A 19784-nucleotide genomic window follows, 5' to 3' on the forward strand; every position below is an offset into this window, starting at 1 on the left:
TCGCTGGTGCTTCTGGAGTGACCTGGTTTGCAGCAGGATCCCCCCCAGAGCCGCAGTGGTGTGAGCAGGGTTCCAGCAGCTGCTGCCAGCTGCTCAGGCCATCCTCTTCCTCGGCCGGGGGACAGCAACACCTTGGGGAGGGCAGCACACGATTTGGGGAAGGGGCGCGAGTTGTTATCAGGCAAAACTCCTCCGGCCTGGGGTTTTTCTGAGGGCAGCCCCGCACCTGCGGTGCTGCCTTCGGTAGCTCAGAGGTTGCGAGGTGCTGACCTGCGTGCAGGGAGGCAAAACGCCTGCTGCAGAGGGCCGAGGGGGACGTGCCCCTGTGAAGCCGTGGGTGGGAGAGGGGCCTCGGGAGGCTGCGGGAGTGCTGGCCCCTCTCCGGGAGGCAGCGGTCTCTGGGGCGGCCGGAAGGGTCTGGGCAGGGTGTGCGGGAGCAGCCCCAGAGGCCCTGGGCAGCATCAGTCCCACTATTCCACTGTGGAGTTACCTTGCATTGTTAGATATTGACCCTGGGAGACCCCTTGTGGATTCCCTAATTGAAAATTAATACCAGATCAATGCCATGGGCAATTTGCATATTGATCATAAACAACTTTGAAGGCACCAAGTGTGTGTTGGATCAATAGAGCTCTTGAGCAGGCTGCAGTGGGCGAGCATCCCCCCACACCGCTCTCTGAGAGAGGTTAATGCTTGGGAAGTTCGGTAACAGCTTCTTGCCGGCAGTGGCGGTGGCAGCCATGCTGGCGATGCTGGGGTGGGGGCAGCTTGTGCCGGACTGGAGTCACAGCATCAAATTAACAGCCTTTTCCTATGGTTCGCTTTGGAAGGGGAGCTAGAGGAAGTTTGTTTGTTTTAAACCAACCAAATGAAGCCCAGAGGCATCCCACAGTAAGTGCAAAGCTGCCGTGCTTCCTGGGCGCACGGGCCTGGGGAAGTTCACAGCCACGTTTGACGTTGTCCCTCCATCCCTCCTCTCCTGGGATGTGCAGCCTGTAGCACTTATTTTATATACAGGTTTCTGAAAGCAGGACTGTTATTTTTCCAAGGACACCAGACAAGATCCCATCAGTGATTTTTTTTCTGGTGTTTTTGTCCTGTCTTTGCTTTTTGAGGGCAATATTTAGATTCCTTCTCTGTCTGCTTGGGACATTCACAGGTTAGTTCAGAATGGTCTTGCGTTGAAGGGAACAAATATTTCAGATCAAACTCCAATTAAAAAAACCCAAAAACTTCATCTGAAAATGTATGAAGCACTCTTGGAAGCCTTCTGTTAAAGAGAGTCGGGCGTGGGCAGTAGCGTGGATGGGCGCTGCTTCATCTGCCTGCTTCTGAGCACATGTGCCGGTTGTGTGGAGGCAATGCCTCAGATCCCACAGGGAAACTGTGTCTGAATTGGCCATAAACCTGGAATCCCCTGCGGTTCGGGGAGCGGAGGGGTGTGCAGGGCTGGGAACCCGCTTCCCAAAGTTGCCACTTGTTTTCAGAGCATCACCAGCCGCTTGCACGCACCCGGCGGCTCCGGGAAGTCGCTGTGCATCTGATTAGCGCATTACTGAGCTTTCATTGACTCGGCTGCGCTGCGCTGATGAACTGAGACTGGGGACAAGCGCTCGTAATTGAGAGAAATAAATTCTTATCACAGGCCTCTGCTGGAGCCGCCACCTGTGCGTGCGCCTTCGTCCAGGTTTCAGGAGCATTTCGAATCCCTAGAGCACCCGGCATACCCTCGTTAGCGTTTGAGCAGGCCAAGCACTGGGACTGCAGGCACCGAGGACTGTCCCAGGGTGACCGAAAGGCTCCGTCCTCCCAGCCCACCAGCCATTACCAACCTGGTGCTGCCTAACTGCATGGCCACAGGCCGGGCAGCTTGTGAGCTATGAGTACCTTCAGTGTCTCCTTGGGAGCGTCTCCGTGCTCCTCCATTTTCCTTGGTCTGCTGCATTTCACTCAGGAGTTACAGCAGCCGCTCGGCACCCTCCATCTTTATCTTGGATTTGATGGCGAGTGAAAGATCCCTCCCTGATGTGTGGCAGGGGACTTGGGCATCATAGGGGAAAGTGTTTTGTCTTGCCACAAAAAAAAAAATAAGGATGAATATATAGTTTCTTTGAAAAGAAACCCATCTCCTGTTTTAAATTAAAATAAATAAAAAAGGGGGTCAGCAGGGCTCTGCAGTTCGGCTGCGGCTCAGGGATATGACAGGTAGCCCTCCCTCCCTGCTGCAGAAAAGCTGTGTTCGGATTTCCTTGGCTGTTAGCAGCCCCCGTAATTTTGCCCGTTCCTCTGGGCTGTGGAGCAGGCTGCCTCCGTTAATGTAGTGCCGGTGGTGGGGAGGCGAATGGAAAGGCTTCACTTGACATTCTCTGACCTCCCTGGTGCAGCTGAATACCAGAGAGCCAGGGCTGAGATTGCAGTCGCTTTCAATTAGTCGAAGCCAAGAGAGGTGGAGAAAAAGGGCCTGTTGGCTCCAGGAAGCTGAAATCTTCTGCTGCTGAAAGCTTGTTAGTACAAGCGGAAAAGCAATTACTGACATTCTGCCAGTGCTACTAACCCAAACCGGGGGAAGGGGCAGCTCAGCCCTGGGATGTGGCCATCTCGGCCTTGGTGGGTGATGAGGGGCTCCACAAGTGCGTCCTCAGGGACAGCTCCAGGGCTGCAGAGCTGTAAGATTTCTGGGTCTCCTCTGCCTGTTGTCATCAGCAGGTGTCTGCTGTGCAGACAAGAGCTTGTGCGTGTTATCTCCTCCCTCTTCTGTGCCAACCCAAATTGTGTTTGGTATCAGAGAGCTCTGCCTGTGGCTGAATGGGGGCTGGCGTAGGGGGCCAGCGGGGGGCGGGGGTTAAAGGCATGGAGAGGATGGCTCGCGGGCTGTCAACTGGCAGGGCTGAAAACAAAAGCTCTGCGCTTGAGGGGCTGCCTCGCTGCCATGGCCTCTGTCCTTCAGCAGAGGAGTAAGACCACGGCCGTTCCCACCAAGAAGCTTTGGTATTGCAACTTCCTATCAGGCTGGTTTTTATGGCTGGTTAACTTGTGGAGGTAGCGCACTTCTGGTGACCAAAGCGTCGAGAACCCCTCAGTCAGCTGGAGTCGGTGTTCTGTCTGTCTAGACCTGCTGGTTATATCTGCTCTGTCCTTCTCAGGGGTCCCAGGAGTTGCTCCTCAACTTTTCACTTTGAAGTCCCCTTAAAAGTCTGCAAGGCTCTCTGCAGCAACGTCTTTGGTTGCCACCACCAGCTGCATGCCTCGCCTCTGCAGCACAGTTGCACTTCTCATCTGCTTCAGCAGGAATTAACCCCGTTTGTTCCCTGACTCCGGTGGTGCGAGCAGCCCTGGTGACTGCCTCCCATGCTTCCACAACCTGCTCTGCCTTGCGGGCAGCAGCATGCCCCGGGGTGGTCCTCTTTTATTTTTTATTATACATATTATTTATGGCCATTTATGATTTCCCATGTTAATATATATATTGTTAGTTCCTAAAAATAAGCTCCAGGAAGAGCCCAGTGACACGACACCGCAGCCAACATTACTGCAACCTAGTCGAGAATGAACCAACCAGACCGCACACTTCAGATGCATTTGGACTCGCCCCACATGCAAACCGTCCTTGGAGACATATGCTTAGAACCGCTGATCATTTTTTCCCATTTGTAACAAAAAAATTTTCCTCACCAGGGACAATGAAGGATGATCTGCTGCAGACCCCCATGACACAGCCACCAAGCTGCAAGCTGGTTGTGTTCCCCTGCTGCCGTGTCAGCCCCACTGCTGTCCCTTAGCTGCCCTTTGTCTGTGTTTGTACCTTAGGGTGCAATGTGTTGCAAGAATAATTTAATTGTCCCTAAACCAGGGAACTATAATTATGGCTGTCCTAAGTTTTTAGCTAAGCTTAAAAGAACTCCAAACACGCCGAGGTTGGGAAAAGCTTGGGGAGGGGGAGAAGGAGGGTCAGCCACACGTTGATTAACTTTTCCTTGGAGAGGTACCATAGAGAGTGAGAACAGAGTAGGAGTTGTAATAAAAAAAAACTAACCAGGAAAAAGACATTTTAATGTTTTATTTAAATATGGTTTATGATGATGTTACAGGGCAGAGTTAAGGTTGTTGGGGGCACCCCTGTGCATATCTAAACCTTAAGGCTAAGCATGAATTAATTATAGCTCATTTTTGTTATAATATTCTCAAGATGTACCTTGTCCCCAAGTTGCTGAAGTTAGCTTTAATTTTGGCTTAGTTTTAACTTCAGCTTGGCTTTAGCACTGGTTTTGTTTGTGAATCTAAAATGTTCCTCTGGAGTGAGCTTATTCATACTCAGCACGAAGCACCTCTTTCTTTGACCACCTTGCTCCGTTCATATTGCCAGCTGAGGACACGCGGATGCACGGCACTGGCACGATTTCTAAAAGGTGGAACATGAATTTCCTGAAGTGTCCTGGCCTCTCTGAAAACACGTGCTTGTGTCCGTGCAGTTGCAGCAGGTCACCAAAGCCGCTTTCCAGCGTGACTGAGCCTGGCCCAGGCGATACCGCGCCGCTGAGTTTGCAGGGAGCCTGGAACAGGTCAGCACCATGGGCATCCTTCTGTCGCTCTCTACAACTACCTGAAAGGAGATTGTCGCGAGGTGGGTGTTGGTCTCTTCTCGCAAGTAACAAGTGATAGGACAAAAGGAAATGGCCTCAGGTTGCGCCAGGGCAGGTTTAGATTTGGTATTAGGCAAAATTTCTTCACTGAAAGGGTTGTCAAGCACTGGAACAGGCTGCCCAGGGCAGTGGTTGAGTCTCCATCCCTGAAGGTATTTAAAAGACGTGGTACTTAGGGACATGGTTTAGTGGTGGACTTGGCAGTGTTAGGTTAACAGTTGGACTCGATGTTCTTAAGGGTCTTTTCCAACCTAAATGATTCTATCAAAACCCTCCGTTTTCTGCTTCAGCAGTTTTGCTGTGTGTTTTTTGCAGACGGAGGGGGGCAGCTGCTGAGGAGGAGGTGCAAGGAGGGAGGTGAGCGGGCAGAGAGGGGGGGTGAGACCAGAGAGGATGAGAAGTATGTGGTGGGGCAGAGCTACCGGCGAGGAGCAGACCTCTTCAGAGAGGCGAGGAACTGATGAGAATAGCATGGTGTTGACGTACTGACTACGGGCTGGCTGGGGAGGTGGCTGTGGGAGAAGCCGTCCCGAGGCTTTGTGGCACCACCAGGGGCATCTGGTCCCGGAAAGGACACCTGTGGGGTGGGGAATCATCTGCACTGGGCCAGGGCTGCTGCTGGTCCCTTCGTTCACAGGACTTGGGCTGGGCACCGCACTTCCCGTCCCCTGACCGCCTCTGCTGCACTCCTGCTTTGTCACCTCTGCCACCCCATCTCCTCGTCCCTCTTCCTCTCCCAACCCTTTGTCTCCTAACCCTCCTCCCACAGGTCTCCATGTTGGAAACTGCACTGTCCTCTCCCTGCAGACCTGAAGCTGGAGATGGGTTTTCTTTTGTTTTGCTGTTTGATCTGTGTTTGTGTTTTTGCATGAGTCTCCTTTCCAGCTGATTCTGGTTTGGAGCTAGGTTAAACTGTGCAAAATACTGTTTAAAAGAAAAAAAGAAAGGAACTTGTCAAGATGCATTTGTTAGATCACGTTTAAAATGAAATAGAATTGAAGGTAGTTTTTGTCCAAAGAAAGGGGGGCTGAAAAGCCATCAAGCCGCAGGAGAAAGCCCCTCCTTTGTTGTCCTCCTGACATTGAAGTGTAATTTTTCATGCTTATTTGGACTGGAAAATGGGGGGAAAGGGAGAGATGGGCTTGCGATTATTTCCCATAAATGACAACACAATCACATCACGCTCCACTACAAACATGCTCAAGGAATTTGCCTTTTTTTTTACATTTCATGTGTGAAAATAACAGCAACCTTTCTAGTCCTGCTGAAATTCAAGGGGGCAAATCCCTGTTGGGTTCCATTGACTTAAACTTTAGCCCAGTTTACAAAAAAAATGGACAGCCTTGTTCCCAGGGACAGGGAGATGGCGCAATCTCGGGGAAGGGGTTCTTGGACTTAAGTCTCTTTGCGTGGAGATACCAGCATCCTCCGGAGGTATCTCTAGCGACGGCCACGGTGCTGCCGAGCCCCTTGGAAGGTGCATGAGGAACTGACGCTGCCAGGAGCCCTGAGCACATGTAACACACTGCCCAAATCCCTGGCTCCGTCTTCCTGTGCTGGATAAACCCAGCCCTCCATTGGCGACTGTGAGATGGGACCAGCTCGTAGCTGGCTTGTTCATGCAGAGCTGTTTTCTGCAGGGCAAGGCTCTGCCTGACTTTCCAAGGAGGTGAAGGTTTCCAGGACAGTCAGGGCCTTTCCCAAGCTCATTACCTGCATGTCTGAGATCTGGACCCGCTGAAGCAGATGGGACTCTTGCACCCGTAAAGCTGACGGCAGTGACTGCACGCTGCTGCAGATGGGCTTCGACTTTCTGCATGGTGTCCTACTCTTCTCTTTCTTTAAAAAAGATGGTGGCAGGTTTCACCACCACTGACTTCTATTTTTATAAGACAGAAGTTTTTTTTTTCTTCTCATTATCTGCTTTTGATAGCATTATTCTTTTTCGTAGTGCTGCTACTTTTTGTTACCAAAAGCACAAAGCCAAAGGTTGCATGATTTTATCAGTCTTCCCTGCCTGCTCCCTGACTGTGGGCACTTCTCAGCCATGTGGGGCCCAGAAGTGGGGCCTTTGGCTGGAGCTAGTAAATCAGATAAAGTGACCGAATGCAAAAATAATAACTGTATTAGTAAAAGCATTCATGTTTAAGATGAAAAGATGCTAACGTCTGGCACAGGGTCATCTCAACAGCAAGAAGCTTGTTCGGGAGATAACCGGAGACCTGGATGCTGTTGTAGGGTTTTCAGATCTGTTGAGGGCAACTGGCCAAAAATTCTGAATTTTTTCTTTGGAGCAGAAAACAAAGGAATAGAAGCTACAAGTTCACAAACAGTTCTTTTGCTCTTGAATTTCTTGTTTTATTTATCTGAACGCTTGCCTCTGTAGTTAACTGCACAAAAGCCAGATAAACTTTCCCTGCCTTGAGAAGATAGGCAACTGAGGATGGCTTTATCAGCTGGGAGCACGTTTGTCGTCAGCGTTTTCTTTTTTGTCAATGAAAAACAGCACAGATACACTCTGACCATGCTCTGAAACAGGGCCATCTTGGAAATAGGTGTCATTAATCCAAGATACATGTAGGATTATTACTGGTTTTCTGCAGCCTTTTGTTAGATGATAGGACTCACCCAATGGCTTTTGCATCAGGGCTGGAGCTCTGTGGCATTCCTCTCATAACCTGTGCTTGGTGCTTTCTTTTCACTGCTTGGAGTCCTGCTTTTCCTTTCAGGAAAACGATAGGAATAAACAAGTTGATGTAGAATAATCCAGTTAGGCGCTAGCACAGAGTATATTTGTGCATATATATGCATCCTGAATCTGAGCTGCAAGGGCAGTGACGGCCTGGTAGCCAAGGTTACCTTAGGAGACGTGCCCCAGATGAGCTTAAGCTGGGTGAGAAATACAAGACAGCAAAAAAACCTCTGAAAATGTATTTACCTACATATCCATGTGGCTGGATTGTCTCATCTTCAAATGCAAATAGTCTGCAAGTCAGGGAGAGGTGGAAAATATTCTTTTTTCTGTTGGGCTGGTCACAAACAAACAAACAGCCAAATTGTTTCCAGGGTGTTGCTCTGTGTCCTGACCCTTGCCAGCTTCTCTCCCACAAAACTGTTCCAAGGCTGTGCTCTCCGATTTCAGCAAGTTGAAGGCAGGCTGCGGTGGCGTTTGCCATCGCCCCATTCCACTGTGGGCCACCGACAGCTTTGGCAGCACACGTAGCTGCTGACCTGCAGCCGTGTGCGCTAAACACATCCCCTGGCAGGGTGAGTGTTTAGAAATGCGAGTGGGGGAGAAAAAAGCAAAAGCCAAACCAGTGTTTGCTCCTCTGGCTTGGGAAGCTTTGCATGCCCCAAAGAAGAACCATGCCACTGGCTGTGGGACTGGAGCCCAACAGCACCCACGACCACCGTCAACAGTTCCGAGACTCCGCAGCCTTTTGAGCCACCCGGTGGGACCGGCGATAGATGTGCACTGCTGCTGCCGCTGTAGAGGTTTGCCTGTGGCCAGGGCAGTACCCTGCCTCCCGCTACAGCTTCTGCGAGATGCCCAGTACAGGTGCCTGCTTTGAGCCCTGCGGGGAGATGCCACCTCGCACGCGCGGGGCTGCAGCAGCAGGTCGGATGGGCTCCGGGGAAGCGCACGTCCTTCTGCACCATGGGCACTGGTTGACATTAGACCTCCTTCCCGCGCTCTGCGTTTGCTCTGTTCCCACAGCTAAGCGTGCCTGGCCTGTGGGCATGGCACAAGGTGCAACCACCCTCTCCGTGCCTCTGACCTGTCGGGGTGAGCAACCCTTTCGGAGTCAGCATTGTAATCCCACGTGGGTGCAGTTTTGTGGACAGTCAAACAAAAGCCACTGTTAGGACAAGCAGCACCAGACTGTGCCCAGTGGCCCTGGCACACCTCGGGGGCAGTTGAGCTCCTCGTGGGCTTCCCGGGGTCCAGGAGGGCATCGCCCCTGCCATGGACCACCTGAAGCCCTTCCTGCTTCCATAAGGACCCAGACCATGGCAAGTCTCCTCCCAGGGCCCTGGGACCTCACGTTCAAACTCGTTTAAAGCAGTCAAACTTCTGAAACACACTGGACCGCAGCCCGGTGGTGTGACCCCCCACGTCAGCGGGGGAACCTGCCCCTCGCCAGCTGGCAGCTCGCAGGGGTCCAGCACGGCAGCACAGCAGTGCCGGCATGCGTGTCTGTGCATGTGCAGCCGTGCAGCTGACTGCACACAGGCCATTGCTGTCACCTCTCCTGATAGTGTCAGCTTGCAGAAGTCAGCCAGGTCTCAATCCTGTCTTTCTGTGGGCTTTTTTGACTACTTATCCTGAAAAAGGGAGCATCAGGGATTCTTTTTGTTTCGAAGGAGAGACCCTGTGTACAATTAAAACTTGTTTCTGGTAAACCTCGTTCCAGGAAAGATGAGCTTTTAACAAAAGGCTTTTGACAGCTGCAGGGTATTTCATTTTTTTAATGCCGAATGAAAAATCAATACATTTTTCTAGGTTATACATATTCAGAACAGGCTTGATATTTCCATTATAATGGAAAATGGGTGTCTGCACATCTCGCCTGTCAGAGCTGCACCACCGCATTTTCCAAGCCACTGCTAAATATTTCAAACCTGATTTGATTGTGGTTCATGACAGCTAATGTTTCTCAGCTCTTGAGCCTGCCGGAGGGTGGAGAGGCAAGCGCACGCTCTTTCTCTCCCATCCCTACATTTTTGCCACCCCTGAAATGCCCCTCATCCCTTCAGATAAGAGATCTGTGTTTGTTAAGGAAAATCCAGCTGAGAGAAGGAGAGGTGAGAGGTCTTGGGCTGTTGAAGCTGGCCTGGATCCAGTCGGGATTTGCTGACTTCTCCAACCCTCAAACTTTCTGGGTTTTAAAAGGGGCAGGAATGCATCAACGTGGTCCTGTGCGATGCCGTGCAGGGATTCGGGCACTTTTTCAGTGTGTAACTGAGTCATGATTTTCCAGACTCCTCTCTCTCCCCCCCCTCCCCCATAGTGAATGGTTTAATTTTAAATTAAAAGGAAATACCACAGTCTAAAATTATTTATTCATGAAGGAAGAAAAGACTCTTCCTAGGATTTTGCATGGAGCAGGTCTGGTACAATGGAAGAGCAGGCTCCTTGGACTCCAGATGCCCCACAGTTACACTTGCTCACTCTTGGTATTAACCTGAACCCCAGCGGTTGGAAAAATCCTTTAAGAAAATTTATTAATAAAGCATCATGGCCTTATGGATGGCACTCTAGCATGGGGACTCGTGCAGAAGTTGTATTGGTTTTATTTCAATGGGATGCAATCCCTCCCCTGCAAATGCCACAGCAGCAGCTCTTGCACGTGCCCTGGTGAGCTCCCTGCAAAGGATGGAGTCTGCTTATCCTTCATGAGTCATAAACCCTGTGTAGTTGGAGCTTCTGGAAACCGAAGACACCAGTCTGGCACCTACATCCTCTGGGCACGGGCTGCAGTAGCATCTCTATTGGCCTTCCAGAGCCCCTTACTGAGGTTCCCAGGTTGGGAGTCAACCCCATCGCCTCTTACAAAACGTCCTCTGTGGCAGACCTCCACGCCTCTGGGTTCAGCGCCCGCCACGCTCTCCAAAAGTCCTGGTCAGAGTCCTTGACTGACAGAGGCTCCCACCATACTGCTGCAATACTGCAGGGACTTCTCACCCTCTGGATATCAGCCTCAATTGGTACACTTCTTGGGATGTAATGTACGGTTTTAAGCTGAGTACCTTTCTAACTACAAAACAATTGGTGAAGTTTTTATCAGTCGACTTAAGGAAAATACAGACAAGCCGTTAGGTGAATGAGTCCTAATGGTGTGTACAGCTTCAAGGAGGTATGGTCAAACAAAAACAAAAGTGTCATGGTGGTTTGGAAATAAATTCCCTACCTCTTGCTGACCACGGCCTCATTCAGCCTTTGGGAGCTGGTCACGAGGTAGTCTTCACGCTCAGCTGCAGGTCTGTCCTATGGGGCTCTTTGGATGTTAAGTAAAAGATGGTGGTCAGCTCTGCTCAAACGCAGCATGGGAACAACGTGACACAGGATTTGCAGATAGTTAAAATGGAAGCTCAAAAGCTCCTTGTGTGTGCAGTGGATTGAGGAGAAAAGCAGACCTTTCCCTACCAGATATGATGCTGGCCTTGTCCTCTCAGAAGGACGCCCCAAAGAAATGCAGGAGAGTAGATGGTTGGGTACCATTTGTACATGCGTTTGCTACCCAGACCTGTCATCGTGCCTCAGAGCTGCCACTGCAACTCAGCAGCTACAGAGCTGTCATCAGAGAGCGTGGGTGCAAATCTTTTGGGAGCGGGAGCTCTGCTGCATTTTATTTTCAGTGATGGAGGATCTCATTGTTAGAAGCTGGGTCAGATCACATGCTTGAGCCCTGCGTGCAGTCTGTTGGAAGCTGGTTCTCAGCAGTTCAAAGCCCTCTGCGGCGCACGTAGCCAGCTGAGGAGTGGTGTGGCTGAGGATGCTCTCCCGACCATCCCTGGGGTCAGCTTAAACACTGGCAGCTGCAAGACAAGTTAGGCTGAGCTTAGTGAGCAGAGTTGCATCCAGCCTTCCAAAAAAGTCTGCTGGAAGAGGATCGCGAGGCAGCCAGGAGTTAACGCTTCCCCTTCCCCGAGTCTCCGCGCCAGATGGCTGCATCCCCAGGGTCCGTGGGTCCGGGGAGCTCCCAGGGTGTGCCGGGGAGAGGAGCAGGAGGATTGTCCTCGGCAAAGACCCCAGGAGCGAGGAGCCAAGTAAGGACGGCACCAGGGCCTTTCCCAGTTGATTGGGAGCCTCCCTGGGCAGATGTGTATTGGACTCTGCTCCCTTCCCATCCTGCTTTAAGAAAAACACTCTTCAGAAAAAATAAGCTCAGACCAGAGCGGGGAGAGGGGTTTGAAGCATGCATATGCTTTTTGCAGCCCGCCTGCCCAGCACAGAGGTGTCTGAGCCAAGGAGACAGATCGTGTCCTCAGAGGGAAGCCGTTTTCCAGGGTGGGGGCTCGGGGGGTGTTCGGTGCGAGGGGCTGCCGAGGGCTCGGCCGGGGCTGGCGGTGGGACAGGCTGCGCCGGCGAGCACGAGGGGGCTGCAGGCCCAGCGGGGCAGGAGGACTTGCCGTCTGTAGCCTTGTTTTTTAATCATTTTCTACTGTTATTGGTATTCATAGCTCACATTTTTCCGGTTACTGTCAGCCTGGGCTTTCATCCATTTTAAAGAGCTATTTTTTCCCTTGTTGATGATGATGATGGTATAAAGACAGATGGTGTAACTGCTTATGAATGTCCTATTTTATTCCCCTCGAACCAGACAGTGCACTTGAAGACGTGTATTATTTCCACATGCTCAGGTTAGAGCCCAGACAGCGTCTGAGCCCGGCAGCCAGTTCGCCCTTCCTCTTCCTCCCATGCCGATGCTGACACCTCCGGGTCGCAGCCGGGAGTGCCGCCGCGGCGGGCACCCTTTGTTGTTCGGCCGGGCCGGGGAGGAAGGCTCCGGCCTGGGAGGCGGGGGGGCTCCAGCCCCGGACCCTGAGCGGGGCCGGGGGGGGACGATCCCCATCCCCGAGCGGCGCCCGAGCCTGGCTGGGACCGAGGAGCCTGGGGCTGGGGCGGTGGGTGATGGTTGGTGGGCGATGGGCAGTGGGCAGTGGGCCATCAGCCATGGGCTGTGGGCGGTGGGCAGCAGGCGATGGGTAGTGGGCCATGAGCCATGGGCTGCCAGCGGTGGGCGGCTGGCTCCCTGCCCACCGCTGCCGGCACAGGCTGTCCAGAGGGCCCGGCAGAGCAAGCTGGGTGTCCGGAGAGAGGTTAAAATGAAGATTTGAATAAAATAATAGAAACCCCTTAATGAAGGTTTTAATAAAACAGGCTAAAATTGGCTTTCTATGCCAGCTGCCTCAGTTGAAGAGGAGCTATCTCACCCTGCGTGGCAGCATTTTGAAGGCAGCAAGGAGGTTGGATTGGGTTGGGTTGGGTTGGGGGTGGGCAGTTTGTTGTTGTTTTTCCCCAGAGAGGAAAAAAAATTGGAGTTTTAATTTCTGAAATGTGAATCCAGCTGCTGATTTCATAGCCTTTCTCTCCAGCAAACTTGAGGACTTGCCTCACAAGGCAGACTGCTCATCTCACCCCTGCATCAGTAATTTGTATCTTCCTACGTGTTAGGTGCCTTTGCCTAGCGATGCCACCCATCACACCTCTCACTTTGGGGTCCTGCTTTCCCAGGCGAAGACCACTGGGATCCCTGCAGCTCTCAAGAGTTTCCAGCTTTTAAAACAGGGAAAGAGGGGTAGAGCATAAATCACAGTGCTTCCACTTAGTATCAGTGCTGATCTCTGGATGCTTTTACAAGTTCCTCCCTGATTTAGGTTGTCACATTCTAAAGGGCACTGCTGAGTATCTGCAATCTCTTAATATATATTTTTAATCCTGATTTCTAGCCCTGTCTTTGTTAGGGGGAGGATGGGGGACAGTGCTTTAACTGGTTAGGTAGTTCAGATAAAACCTAAGGATAGCCTGGGATTTACCATGACCAGGTAATGCAAGTTAAAATTATGAAATATCCTGCCTAAAAGAGGACATAATGGCTTAAAAGTACCCTTTGTTCCCAGTGTTGATGTAGCCCACATCAATTACGTGGTAGCTGTCGAGCTGCACGCACTATACATAAATACCCAAGATATTAGATGATAGTGTAGCTGTTATACCCTGGTGTAAGAGGTCTGGCAGCTGCAGCTATCTCGCTCCCAGTATCCCACCTGACAAGGGTGCCTCTGCGTGGAGCTGCACCACACTGTGTCGACACGCTCCGTGCCGCCGGCCTTGGCACACCGGTGCTTTGGTTAACGGGTGGGGCAGTGGCACTTTGTGTTTTGTTCTGAGCTTTCAGCCCTTCACTGAGTGTTTTTTCTCCTTCATGCTTTTGCGCCTGTGTGATACTGCCTGTGTGCTCAAACTCTTCCCGTGACCGGGATGAAAATAAGACCCCCAGCAGCTTCCTCCTGTGCCTTGTGTCAGAGCCATGTCTGCAGAAGACAGGGCTGCTCCTTGCTTTGTTTGAGCAGAAGTGAGTGGGGCTGTTTCTGCAGTGTACCTGGGGGTCTCGGTGACCAGGGTCAGTAGTATGCAGAGCCATTCAGTCTGAAAAGCTTGAGATGGGGATGAGGAGGAAGGCTGAGGGTGAAGGTGCTGGAGGCTCCAGGCAGTCCCTGACGCTTCTCTAATCCATGGCATGGTTGGGTAAAAACTTCTCATACCAGACAAACGTTTAACTGTACATGAAACCGCAGGGGACAGGGGACGTCAGTAGCTATAAGTGGTAGAAGTGGGCGAGATTCTTCATTTCATCTTCGTCTCTCACTTTTTTCCTCTGTAGTTTTTCACTTGACCAGGTAGCAGACAGTGCTGGGAGAATGCTGGTTGACATTGATATCTGCTTCTCGACACTTGTGCTTCAGCGCTGGCTGTTGCTTTTGTTCAGTGGCAGTTACTTGCTCTTCTGTTTTGACTTCCATTTTTATGTTACACTTTCTGCTTCTCTTGTTTCAGAAGAATCCACTGAAGATGTGGAAGGGCCCAATGAAACAGCCGGTGATGCTGAAGAGCCTGCCAAGGAGCAAGAAAGCGGAGGGGACAAGGACCAGAGTAAATGGACAGGTGGGTTTTGATCCCTCTTTTTCTTTAAATCCAGGAAAGGAAAGCGGGAAGAGCAGTGGTCTGCAAAACTCTTTTCCTTAAATGACCGCGCCACGCAGCACTGTAAGCATGACATAAGTGTCTTCCTCTGTGATGTCTTCAGGTGTAGCTTTGCAATGCATTCGCATAGTTTGAGCCGTGGTCGGTCACGCATCCCCCCTCCCAGCCCCAGGCTCGTGCTGGGGCAGTTGGTCGGAGCTCCCCTGGGCTCAGTGGTGCTGGGCCTGACCCGAGCAGTGGGAATCGGCAGCTGGGAGGGGAGGAGGGAGAAAGGGACTGCCCCTTCTGGCAGCAGCCAGCACTTAGGGTGGATTAAGCGTATCATGAAACCCCACCCTATGTTGTTAAGACTTGAGAGACTGTTAGCCTGCTTTTTCATCATGGTCCTGGTCCCGGTCCTGGTAGCAGATTTTGACGCAGAAGGGCATAGCAGAGAGGCAGAGCCTGTGCTTGTTAACTGCTCACTTTCTGCTAGAGCTTTGGCATCCTGCAACAGAAACTGCAGGTGCGCAACAATGCTTATGTTATTGCAGTGGAATCTGAAACGTTTCCCTTTGAAAAATCCTTAGATGGATTAATTATGAAGGTATTATGTTACTCTATCTTTCCCAGAAGATGGTTGCTGTCTTGCAGAGGGGAGTGGGAGGAAACTTTTAAATATTCCTTGCCTTTGAGCAGAAAGCAGCTGCAAGATTGTCCTCCTCTGGAGAGGGCCGTTCCCCTCCTCAGCTGGCACTTGCTGACCGCTTCAGTGTAGCTGTGGAAACGGAGGTGCTGGAGACGATACTCATTTTCCTTGACCCAGGATGGAGCAGTTCTGACTCCCTGTTTCTGTTTCTGCATGGTAGCCCAGTCAGTTTGCAGACTTATGGTTGGTACGATTCCTCTCAGTCTGCACAAAGACCCTTCTTCCAGGCAGCCTTCTCCTGCTGTGTTTGTGGTTGCCTCTTAGTGAGCCACAGCCAAAGAGATACTTTGGCTTACATAGTCTTCAAAAGGATGAAATGTGGTCTTTCACCTCAGTACTGTTTTAATCTCAACCATTCTCAATTTCAGTCAGTTGGAAGATGTGTCCAAACTGGTGAAGAAAGCAAGCTGTGCTTTAATGCTTGTTGAAGCTCATGTTCGCAGTCTAGACTGCACTCACTGAGGTTGCTCTGTATGTTGCTCCCAATCACAGACCCATTCTTCAACCCAGAGATGCAGATTTTGGTTGGCTGTAGGTGATTCTTAGTCTCTTGTTGTGTGGGATTGTGTGATCCTAAGCAAAAAGCACACTTGGTAAGTGTCACAGAAAGATGTATGTATTGTCTATTTATTAAATCTTTTAAAGGGTAAGTAGGGCCCTTTGCCCAAACCTGAAGCACTTAGAAAAGCTGATCTATGGGAAAAGATTATTTTTGTATGTTAAAACCTGTAAGAATCCACTTTTTAAACCCTTTACTATCCAGAAACTCTAAATTTGGGTGGGGTTTTTTTCTTCATCCTGCCAGTGAAATTCCTAACCCATTTTTGGTGTTTGTCAGTCAAACGGCAGATAAGAAATGGACAGCTTCATCAAGTCTTCAAAGGAAAACACACAAAGGAATACGCAGGCTATGTACATAAGCCCACAGAGCTCTGGACAAGCCGTGTCCAGAGCTGTTGCAAGGCTGAAGAGTACAGCCTCAGCAAGTTGTATGCACATGCAGTTGTTGATTTCAGCTCCTGCTTTCAAGCATGTAACAACATTACCCTTAACTTCAAAACCAAAAAAATGTTATCTGCTGTTTATGTACAGTGGATATGTGAAGCAGGTATCACACCTTGGTCTTCTATTGTTTCTGCTTTCGAGCTCCCTTGAGGAACATGGCTGCGTTGCCATGTCCTTCTGGACCTCAGACATGGAAAGGAATGGAAACTAGGTCAGGTTATTCATGACAACCACAGAAGAGCAGTGTCTGCATGTACAGGAATATCAAAACGCCACGGTACAAATTAAGATGTAACCAGGGAGAGAAACAGGCAGTATTAAGGAAGCGCTCACTTGCTGTAAGAGGAGACTGCAAGAAAAGAGCTGGCCTGCAGCTCAGCGGAGTGGGAATGTTATCAACCACAATGTCAGGAAAGCTGGAGAGCATACATAAAGCCTTCTTTGCATTCGTCTTCACTAAACAGACCGACCGCATCAGAGACCAGAGCAGACCATGTCAGTGGCGCTGTGGGGAGACCTCGTCCTCCAGCTGTGAAGGAACAGGCTGCAAAGTACTTAGTTAAGCTAAACGTTGTCACATCAGTTACCTGCTGCTTCATACCTGGGTGTCTGAAGAAAGTGATTGAAGCATCCTCAGTCCTGTCAGCTGCTATCTCTTGTGAATTTACAGAAAATCAGGGAGGTACTGCAAGGGGACAGGCACGGCTTATCTTTGACTAAAGGAGTAGCTGGGGAACTGCACACCTGCCAGCTCTGTTTGCCCCAGATTTTCCTGGGAAATGACCAAACAACTGTTTGTAAGTACTGACGGGAAGATAATGAGATGAGTAACAGTCGACACGGATTTTGTCAAGAGCAAATCATGTCAACACGACCCAGTTTCATTCTGTGTGAAGAAGGTCCTGTTTGCAGTCAGTATCTCGTATCTTCTCCTTAGGAAGACTTTTGATGCTGCTTTTCAGGACAGTCTGAAAATGAAGCACAGCCATTATGGTGTAGGTAAAAATATTATGGAATGGGTGCATTTCTTCAGCACTGGAAAGCTGTCCATTTCTAAGCTTGGAGTATCAAGAAAGTTGAGGAGCAATTTCAGAAAGCCCAAACAGCAAGAACAACCCAGAACAGAGCATGGTCTGCATAGCGTCAACTGTGAGGAGAAAATGGAACAAACAAACAGGCTTATTTGACCCAAAAAGACAAGACCAAAGAGGAGGACAAGATAAGTCTTCTTGTGCATAAAATGCTTCTAAAAGGAAGGAAATAATTTGTTCTCTGTGCTCAGGATATAGACAACAAGAAGCAATGGGCTTAAATTGAAGGGAGAAGGATTGAGGTTAGATAATAAACTTTAAAAAAATTCTCCCTGTACAGCTTGTGAAGCACTGAAGTAGATTTTCTGGGAAGATTCCTCAGAGGTCTTTCAAGAAGATTAGACGAGCTGCTGTCGGGAATGAAGTAGGCCCAGTTTATCCCGCTTTGGATGGACCGGCTGACCTTTGGAGGTGCCTCTGAGCCATGCAATTCTGTGAAAGTGGGAGATAGGTGAGAAAGAAGTGCAGGCTCAAAGCCAATAAATAGTGCATTGAAGGTGGAGGTTGATAGACCTGTTTTCTGTTCATCATGCTGCAATTTGATCATTACATTCCTTAGCAATTTACTCACCTTCTGTGCCTCAGTTTCTTAACTGTGCACTGGGTGATTATTTCTTCCACTTTCTTAAAGATTTGTGAGATCTCTAACGAAATGTCAAGTGTGTCTCCCAAGCTCCGTCTGCACAAACACGCAAGTGATGAGTCAGGGTTGTTTGACTGCTCTACGGTACATACATCCGCATGTGGCAGGCTGCACCACTGTTGGTGTTACCACTGAAATGAAAAACTTCTCTGCTTTTGTTGTAAATTTGTCAAAATGTCTCAGCTGCAAAATAAATTTATCAATTTGGTTTTTTATTTATTTTAAAGCAGAATAATCTTAAGCAGAAACATTTTTTTATGTAGTACTTTCCATTAAAATATACACGTGGAAAACTCCATCCCAAATAAGGATTTGTTTTACCGTGGTTTTCACATACATCTTTGTGGCTCCTAAAAGATTTCTGGAAAGCAGAAGTGCCGTCTGCTTTCAGCAGTGCTCACGCTGCCGCTGTTCGCCTCAAATCCTAACAAGCAGCAGTGCTTCACAGGCGCTGGCATTCTTACGTGACTCCTAAAATACTGTGTGGAGAGGAAGGGGCTGATGTTCCCTGTTTCTAGACGGGACCTGGTTGCTTTCTCTTTTTCCTCTCTCTCCGGCAGTGGGATTAAGCAGCTCCCAAGCTCCATTCAGTGCAGCCCCCTTGCACCAGAGCTGCCTCTGCCCTGCCTGCTTCCCTCTTTCTGCTCTGGAGTCGTCCACCTCCGTGCTGGAGAAGGGAGATGCTCTTTGCCTGATAGCTGAGCTTTAGAAATCATCTCATCATGACTAACGTGAGATTTATCACCAGTAAACCAGCAAGGAGGAAAGAAATCGTGGCTCTTCCCGACTCCATTTTTAAGGCAGGATGTAAATGATTAATATTCAACACATTGGTTTCCAGCTAAAGCCTGTGTCAGGCCAGGGTAGATCAGTACAAGACTTTTGAGATTTGGGGTGGGGCTTATATGTGTTTTCTTACTAGAGAGAAGCACTTCGTCTGCAGTGACCCAGCTATGAAAGAGACTTTCTTAATGCACTGTCAGTTGTATAGATGCAGAGTATCAGATTTTTTTCCACAAAAACAAGAAACAAACTCTACTTAAAATATAGATTGAAATGAAATATTTCTAGAGGACTAGCCTGAAGGGCTTTTATTTTTTTTAATGATTTTTTTTTTTTTTAAATCCATGATGCTCACCTAACAGAGCAATTAGTGCAATGGAGCGTCCCTGATTCGAATCCGTGGTAGATTGCTATTAAAGGAGGTATTAATGGGCTGCCGAGAGCTGGGAAATTGTTGCAGAAAAGTGTGTTTATGGAGTATGGTGCTGGCAGGCATGATTTCAATCGGATTTGACATGTTTAACATAAATGTATACTGCACAGCTCCTGCAGTTTATGAATAATTCCTACAGGCCCACTGCCTTTCTAATTACTGAAATTGAAAAAAACAGGTCAGGCACATCCTGACGGAAATCTATTACTGCCCCTCCCCCTGCTGCCGCTTTTTTCTGTTTTTTTAATATATGGTGTTTGTTGAGCACTTAATGGCTGGGGTATTCTATGGACCAGAGTAAAGACAAGGGCAAGAGCGGGCTGGGAGGAAGGGGGCGAGGGGTGCAATGGCGCAGCTCTCGAGCCTGGCTTCCGTGTGAAGGAAACCTAGGAGAGGGGACAGGAAGGCTGACTGTCATTCTGCTTTTTTCCTGAGGACTTACAAAGCACAAAAGGACCCTGGGCGCCAGCTCGAGCCCAGGAAAACAGCCAGGCCAGGTGCCCCTGTGCCACGGCTCGCTGGGGTAGCTGGGCTGGGAGCATGCCTGGCTCCCAGCAGCGTCCGCAGGAGCGCCGTGTCTGGGCTCTGTGGGGGCGAAGGGGAGGCGATGGCCCGGCGGCGGCTCTGGGGGGGGACACCAAAGGCCCATTGGCCCTTCCCCGGGACACGCCGCGAGATCATCCCCAGCTGGAGCCGGCCGGCCGCGGGCGCTGTGCCGAGCCGCGGCCCCAGAGCATCCCCGGTTGCCCTGTGCGCAGCGCACCGGCCTGGCTCTGCTGGGCTCGCCCAGTC

The 19784-nt window shown here is 50.1% G+C and overlaps 1 protein-coding gene across 5 annotated transcripts in view; it reads left to right on the forward strand.

Moving 5' to 3' along the window:
• The window catches only part of ZFHX3 (zinc finger homeobox 3), a 183649-nt gene that overhangs the window by 131932 nt on the left and 31933 nt on the right, over positions 1-19784 (forward strand). For 4 of the 5 annotated variants that reach the window (XM_049805272.1, XM_049805271.1, XM_049805270.1 and 1 more), the window contains one exon: positions 14203-14310. In XM_049805272.1, coding sequence (XP_049661229.1) covers positions 14203-14310 — 108 coding nt within the window. The remainder of the gene's footprint in view (positions 1-14202; positions 14311-19784) is intronic. The other variant, XM_049805274.1, reaches the window with a different exon arrangement.

Source organism: Accipiter gentilis, chromosome 7, assembly GCF_929443795.1.
Source record: "Accipiter gentilis chromosome 7, bAccGen1.1, whole genome shotgun sequence".
NCBI lineage: Eukaryota > Metazoa > Chordata > Aves > Accipitriformes > Accipitridae > Astur > Astur gentilis.